Source organism: Coregonus clupeaformis, chromosome 7 (assembly GCF_020615455.1).
Source record: "Coregonus clupeaformis isolate EN_2021a chromosome 7, ASM2061545v1, whole genome shotgun sequence".
Lineage (NCBI taxonomy): Eukaryota > Metazoa > Chordata > Actinopteri > Salmoniformes > Salmonidae > Coregonus > Coregonus clupeaformis.
Genome location: NC_059198.1, coordinates 10,403,736 through 10,411,218, shown reverse-complemented (window position 1 = coordinate 10,411,218; position 7,483 = coordinate 10,403,736). Strand labels below are relative to the sequence as shown.

Genomic DNA, 7,483 nt, shown 5'->3' with positions numbered 1-7,483 from the left:
TTCAGATAATATTCAATAAATATAGTACCCAACATCCGATTTGGACCAAACTTCTTCCAACTAATGAGTAAGACATGAGGAATCTCTTAACATTGTCAAAAGCCACCAACGGACCCACCACACCCCATGCCAATCCAACACCAACAACCAGTATAGAGTATCAGTTCTCTATGTTTAACAAGTAGTATGAAGCTGCGGCTTGGAGTATTGCTTCTCCATACTATGTAATGTATTCCTTATGAATCTGGTGATGTTTTTCTCCCCCCGTTCAGAGAAATGAATAATTGAAGTCGCTTGCATTATCTACCATAAAGTAGTGTGAAAGTATCAGGTTTTGACCACTAGATGTCGCTGTTCCTGCTATACTGCCGCGCTCTTTTATCCATTTTGCTGGTCTCTTGTGTTTATTAAATAGATTACAACATTTCATTTCATTTGGAACTTTGGGTAGAAAACCAGCCAGTCCTCCATGAAAGCAATTCAGTTTGTCATTTTATGCTTAATATGTGTCCAGGAAATGGCCCCCTTGTGTGTGTGGTTTATTCCCTTCAAAAAAGGTCTGGATTAGTTACTGTTAGACCATTCCTGGTGAACAAGAAAACCATTAAGCTATAGCAGTTCTAATGTTTTCAGTGTTACGGTCTTCAATGATAAAAGTCCCAAACATACACTATATAGTGTTTTGCAATGGTATTGGGTTGGATTTAATGCTAAATGTCACTAATCACAATGCTGTTAGCTAATAATTTTATTGAAAAACATTACTGCCATTCATTGTATTTTATTAGGGTTGTCCAATTTTATAAGAAGTTTAGTCCAATTTGGGCACAATCAATTAGCTTAATTTATGAGATCAAATTATATTTAAACAAAATGTTACAGGAATCTTAATCTTCTCTTACTAACTACAGAAATGATTTCTGAACAATTTGAGACGGTGGGTTTCAATCCTCTTTCTTGTGCTTTTTGAGGTGGAACGACCCTAATGTTGTATATCAACCATGGTTGCTCTCAGTGATTGTTGTCATTGTTAAATTTCTACTTCGCAAACCTATTTGTCGCTTTATTCCGTGTAATATCATCTTACAATGTTGGTCTCCATTATGAACATAAACTTTATAACTATTTACCATTGGGATTGATACAGAGAAAGTGACATTCATGGCTTGTTACTATAAATTCCTGGGAAGCCAAATTGGAAATCACAATCATTCCTCTAGTGTGTAGATAAAGTCATCTGAATGTGTGCTTTTTGTTTTATATAGTGCCTTCTGTGACTGGAGAATTGCTTGTAGAAGTTTGATGAAATGTTGTCACCTTGCAAGGATTCTTGATTTTTGACTAAGGCTAAGAAGATGCATGTTGCGATCGTTTCCCAACCTCCACCTCCAAACATTGTGTAGGCATGATTTTTTTGTGCCACAAAAATGTCTAGTGAGCCAATGTTTTTTTTTTATCATGTGTTTTGTGACGAGATGATAAAGTAGACAACTGTCTTTTGACAATGTTTTTCATATTTAATGTAGGGCATGCGATATCTGTAAAGTACCATCCTTTTACAAGCAATAAAATGCATGTTAATACAGCCGTGTGAATCATCCATATTTAGCTGACTTACACTAGTCTCAGAACTCTGTACTAAGCCTTACTCGTAATGGTATGTAGGCTAGTCTAATGGTACACTACATGCTCGTCGAACGTCTCATTCCAAAATCATGGGCATTAATAGAGAGTTGGTCCCCCCCTCTTCTGGGAAGGCTTTCCACTAGATGTTGGAACATTGCTGTGGGTACTTGCTTCCATTCAGCCACAAGCATTAGTGAGGTAGGGCACTGATGTTGGGTGATTAGGCCTGGCTCGCAGTGGGCGTTCCAATTCATCCCAAAGGTGTTCAATGCGGTTGAGGTCAGGGCTCTGTGCAGGCCAGTCAAGTTCTTCCACACCGATCTCGCCAAACCATTTCTGTATGGACCTCACTTTGTGCACAGGGGCATTTTCATGCTGAAATAGGAAAGGGCCTTCCCCAAACTGTTGCCACAAAGTTGGAAGCACAGAATCGTCTAGGATGTCATTGTATGCTCTAGCGTTAAGATTTCCCTTCACTGGAACTAAGGGGTCTAGCCCGAACCATGAAAAACAACCCCAGACCATTATTCCTCCTCCACCAAACTTTACAGTTGGCACTATGCATTGGGGCAGGTAGCATTTTCCTGGCATCCGCCAAACCCAGATTTGTCTGTCGGACTGCCAGATGGTGAAGTGTGATACATCACTCCAGAGAACGCGTTTCCACTGCTCCAGAGTCCAATGGCGGCGAGCTTTACACCACTCCAGCCGACGCTTGGCATTGCACATGATGATCTTAGGCTTGTGTGCAGCTGCTTGGCCATGGAAACCCATTTCATGAAGCTCCCGACGAGCAGTTCTTGTGCTGATGGAACTTGGTAGTGAGTGTTGCAACCAAGGACAGACTATTTTTACACACTTCAGCACTCAGCGTTCTGTGAGCTTGTGTGGCCTACCACTTTGTGTCTGAGCCGTTTGTTGCTCCTAGACGTTTCCACTTCACAATAACAGCCCTTACAGTTGACCGGGGTAGCTCTAGCAGGGCAGAAATTTGACGAACAGACTTGTTGGAAAGGAGACATCCTATGATGGTGCCATGTTGAAAGTCACAGCTCTTCAGTATGGTCCATTCTACTGCCAATGTGTGTCTATGGAGCTTGCATGGCTGTGTGCTCGATTTTATACACCTGTCAGCAATGGGTAGCCGAATCCACTAATTTGAAGGGGTGTCCACATACTTGTGTGTATATATAGTGTATATCCCTGAACCTGGCCTATTACTATCTGCATATAATAAAACATTTTTTTTGTGTGTGAGTTGACTTGAGCCCAGATAGTGAGCCCACATGAAGCAGATAAATGTCCTCTTGTACGCTAGGTGGCAGGACTAATACATGTTTCAAATCAGTGTAGAATTAAAACGAGGCTAACCAGGAAAGAAGATAAAAGAAACAAACATGGCGTCCAGTGCGGCGAGCTGGACAGCCGCTGGTGCTGCTAAAGTTGTCAAACCGATTTTCAGCAGGGATCTGGATGAAGCTAAGCGCAGAGTTCGGGAACTGTATCGTGCCTGGTACAGAGAGGTTCCAAACACAGGTAAAACAACCTCTCCTTTGTATTAGAACCGCACGAGCTGGATCCCAGCGTCAAGGTCGTGCTAACGTTAACTAGCTGTAAGGCACTCTTTCTAGCTACATATTTATTTAGCTCATTGGCTACATCATGTCGATGTAAGTAAGCTAACATATACTTTCAATCTATGGCCAGATTTAGCTAACGTGGTGCAACTACACTGAACAAAAATATAAATTGCAACATGTAAAGTGCTGGTCCCATGTTTCATGAGCTGAAGTAAAAGATCCCAGAAATGTGTTTATGTCCCTGTTAGTGAGCATTTCTCCTTTGTCAAGATAATCCATCCACCTGACAGGTCAAGAAGGTGATTAAACAGCATGATCATTACACAGGTTTACCTTGTGTTGGGGACAATAAAAGGCCACTCTAGAATTCAGCGTTGTAACAGACTTTGGTGGACAAATGCTCACCTTCGATGGCCACTGGCACACTGGAGAAGTGTGCTCTTCACAGATTTAATCCCAGTTTCAACTGTACCGGGCAGATGTGTGGGAGAGCAGTTTGCTGATTTCAACATTGTGAACAGAGTGCCCCGTGGTGGTGGGGTTATGGTGTGGGCAGGCATAAGCTATGGAGAATGAACACATGCATTTTATCGATGGCAATTTGAATGCACAAAGATACCGTGATGAGATCCTGAGGCCCACTGTCGTGCCATTTATCCACCGCCATCACCGCATGTTTCAGCATGATAATGCACTGCCCCATGTTGCAAGGATCGGTACACAATTCCTGGAAGCTGAAAATGTCCCAGTTCTTCCATGGCCTACATACTCACCAGACGTCACCCATTGAGCATGTTTGGGATGCTCTGGATCAACGTGTATGACAGCGTGTTCCGGTTCTCATCAATATCCAGCAACTTCGCAATGCCATTGAAGAGGAGTGGGACAACATTCCACAGGCCACAATCAACAGCCTGATCAACTCTATGTGAAGATGTCGTGCTGCATGAGGCAAATTGTAGTCACTCCAGATACTCACGTCTGTATTCCCAGTCTTGTGAAATCCTTAGATTAGGGCCTAATTTATTTATTTAAATTGACTGATTTCCTTATGAATTAACTCATGAAAAATCTTTGAAATTGTGGCATGTTGCGTTTTATACTTTTGTTCAATGTACTAGCAGCTAACTAGCTAAGGTTACATAGCTAGTCAATGAGCTAGCTAGCTAGCTAGTTTATCGTCATGAACCACTTCTTTTATTTAATGTATGGACAGTACAATACACTACCTACATTTGCAGATAGGACATGATTAGCAATTTCGTTGATATGAATATTTGCTTGAGCTTGTTGTCCTATAAAATGCCCACATATTCTTGTCTTATGTTTTGTCCCACAGTAACTACCTTCCAGCTGGACATCACAGCTCGCCAAGGAAGAGACAAAGTGAGGGAGATGTTTCACAGAAACAAGCACGTCAATGACCCCCGCGTGATTGACATGCTTGTCATTAAGGTTAGTTTACTCTGCTCCCCAATCAGTTAGTTTGCTCTCATGCAGTTAACCCAGTTTCTTAGTTGCACGGTGGGTTAGTGTTATACTGCTAGACCGAGATACAAACTCTGTCTATATAACTGGGCTACCATGCTCTACATCATTTTACATGGGACACATCCAAATCAAGATTTTTTTTTTATGTGAATATTTACAAAGCTCAATGGCCACATATCAAGTGTAGTGAGTGATGTTTTCTTTGCATACTTTTGTTTACAATAGGGTAAGATGGAGCTGCAGGAGACCATCAATGTCTGGAAGCAGAAGACCCACATTATGCGCTATTTCCATGAGACGGAGGTACCACGCCCTGCAGACTTTCTGTCCAGATTTTATGTTGGACATGACAATTGAACTGCTCCCTGTACTTTCCACCCTGTTTTGTCCAGTGTAACAGAGGCTTCCCCTTATTGAACTGTAAATATACACATGATACCCAATCTTGTGTCAAGTCCTCCTTGTACAAATGTTTTCATTTTGTGAAAACAGTCATGGGACTGTTACTTCCCACTTGAAGTTGGAAGGCTCTCCTTTAATGCTCTCCTTGTGGACTTCATAGCTATTCCTCTGCGTTGCCACAGTAGAGATGCTTTAATGTGATACAGAAGTGTTTGTGCAAACTAGCCCTTATGATCACCAAGTTCAGAAGATGGATGCTGAGACCATGGCTTATACCAAGGAATATCAGTATGGTTGTCATGGACCCTGTGTTTACCCTGTACCCACTCCAATTCAATTAGCCAGTTATTAGTTGATAAGACTCTGAATAGTTTGTGAATTGTCATGAATGACATGCCACTGACGGACATTACATATAGGTCGTCTTTATTAGATCAGTTGATCAAAAACAAATTTAACAGTTTGGACCAAGGGTTCTTGATAACCTATATCAGAAACCACATAAATAGGGACACCTATGCAGGCCTGTCACCTGACTAAGGCCTTCCCAAATAAATCAATATCCCCAGAACGATTGAAAACATAGAACAAATATTTCCATCAATGTAGAAAATATCACTAGCTAAATCAAATGCAACTTCAACTGATCAAAGGGTTTCCTCTTGCACATAGATTTTTAAAAATGTATTTAGTAAGACTTATCTGTGCATGTAAACGTTATCACCAGGGAGGAATTAGCACTATCCAGCTCTGTATCCAGGCAGGCACACATCACAAGGGATGGGGAGAGAAGGCAGGAGAGAAGCACCAGAAAGGCATTGTTGAGTTTGAGATCCTCAAGTCTTTTTTCAGCTGTCACACGTCTTCCCAATGTCTTTGAGTGGTAACACAACATTATGCTCTGTTGAGGGAGAACACAGTAATAGGCCTCACCTTCCCTAAGGTCAAATGTAATCTTTATTACTTAAATGTTAAGAGATCGATCATCTAAAGTTGATTTTATTGATCAATATACATACAGCACACCCAGGTCATATAATATTTTGGAGCATACAGACCCTTCAGTCATCATCGTCATCATCCTCAGGGACAAAGATGTCATGCTCTTCCAGCAGCGCAGCAAAGTTCTTGCTGATCAGAGTTCCGACATACAGGAAGGGGATCACTACCACAGCAATCCGGAAAAGGCCAAAGGAGGTCTGGACAATTGTCAAGAATTCCATCACAAAAACATATCTAAGTTAGCCTGCAATGCTGGGTGATTTTATACACAATGACAACCAGGATAAAATAATAAAATGCATGTCATAAATAATTTACAACATGCCTTAAACAGGCATGTATTTATAACACTTCCAGTGAAATAGGCTCACAGAGATCCTACTTGATAAACATTCCTATTAAATTCATTGAGTTCTAAGATATCATTCTATGGGTAGGCTCTTAATCATGTAGCGACTTGCATGGAGATGAGTCCTCAGGTATTTTTAACTTCCTAACAAATCTTGCCTGGACGTTTTTTCATACACCAATACCTTTCAGGCACCTTTACTAAATTCCCCCCCTTTTTAGGTTGGGTTTCTGTATAGCAATTTGTGACATCTGCTGATGTAAAAAAGGCTTTATAAATACATTTGATTGATTTCATTTCATAAATGACCTGCGCATATTTTCATTAGAGAGCACTCACCTTCTTGGGTTTTGGCAAAATACCACCTGATGCTGAGTACACAACTGTTCGGTACTGAGATAGTGCCTCTCCCAACCCATTAGCATAAAACCCAGAAAATGTTGGTACACGACTGTTTTTCAACACCGACAGTCTTCCCAGACGAACCAAGAACGACGCCATCTTCCAAGCCTTTGACGCTTGCAGCAATGCGGAAAGAGATAATTTTGGATGCACCCAAGCACCGCCCCTGAGCCCTCCTTTTACTCGAATATTAAATATTCTCAATTTCTCATGATTAATTAACAAACAGTGTTTTTATGATAATTTATTGTGAACGGAGCTGAATCCGTAGTACAGCTGTACAAAACACTACATTTGTAGCAGCAAGAATTGCAGCAGTACATTTATTTATTGCTGTGATCTGTAAATGTTTTCCAGTATGTGAGCAATATTTGCAAGTACCAATAGCAATAAAATGCACAGTTACCATACATGGCCCTCAGCAATAATGTATCATCACTACAATAGTTATTGATTAGAGAAATGTAAACCTTTCAGTAGCATATCAAAAAATACTTTAGGGGAGAGTGGGGTAAGTTGAGTATTTGGGTTAGTTGAGCCACCCCTTGTTTCTAGGAAACCATACAACAAAATGAATAATGTGACAAGTAGCAGAGGCACACAAGGTCTTATCTGATGACATGGAGTCTGA

The 7,483-nt window shown here is 41.0% G+C and overlaps 2 protein-coding genes across 2 annotated transcripts; one reads left to right on the top strand and one right to left on the bottom strand.

The window, feature by feature from the left end:
* The first annotated feature begins 3,005 nt into the window (after positions 1-3,005).
* LOC121569004 (NADH dehydrogenase [ubiquinone] 1 alpha subcomplex subunit 6) lies at positions 3,006-5,140 on the top strand. Its single transcript, XM_041879580.2, has 3 exons — positions 3,006-3,162; positions 4,546-4,661; positions 4,923-5,140. The coding sequence occupies exons 1-3, from the start codon at positions 3,024-3,026 to the stop codon at positions 5,052-5,054; spliced, it is 387 nt and encodes a 128-aa protein (XP_041735514.2). The 5' UTR covers positions 3,006-3,023; the 3' UTR covers positions 5,055-5,140.
* Positions 5,141-5,504: 364 nt separating this feature from the next.
* Positions 5,505-6,990, bottom strand: smdt1b (single-pass membrane protein with aspartate-rich tail 1b). The gene is made up of 2 exons (XM_041879581.2): positions 6,790-6,990; positions 5,505-6,298 (listed from the first exon to the last, which is right to left on the bottom strand). Exons 1-2 carry the CDS (start codon positions 6,949-6,951, stop codon positions 6,161-6,163), a joined length of 300 nt encoding a protein of 99 aa, XP_041735515.1. The 5' UTR covers positions 6,952-6,990; the 3' UTR covers positions 5,505-6,160.
* Between the last annotated feature and the right edge of the window lie 493 nt (positions 6,991-7,483).

Coding starts and splice junctions, on each gene's coding strand:
- smdt1b (XM_041879581.2), bottom strand. CDS start 6,951: ATGGCGTCGTTCTTGGTTCGTCTGGGAAGACTGTCGGTGTTGAAAAAC. Junction 6,299..6,789: donor TTTTGCCAAAACCCAAGAAG/GTGAGTGCTCTC, acceptor ACAATTGTCCAG/ACCTCCTTTGGCCTTTTCCG.
- LOC121569004 (XM_041879580.2), top strand. CDS start 3,024: ATGGCGTCCAGTGCGGCGAGCTGGACAGCCGCTGGTGCTGCTAAAGTT. Junction 3,163..4,545: donor CAGAGAGGTTCCAAACACAG/GTAAAACAACCT, acceptor TTTGTCCCACAG/TAACTACCTTCCAGCTGGAC. Junction 4,662..4,922: donor TTGACATGCTTGTCATTAAG/GTTAGTTTACTC, acceptor TGTTTACAATAG/GGTAAGATGGAGCTGCAGGA.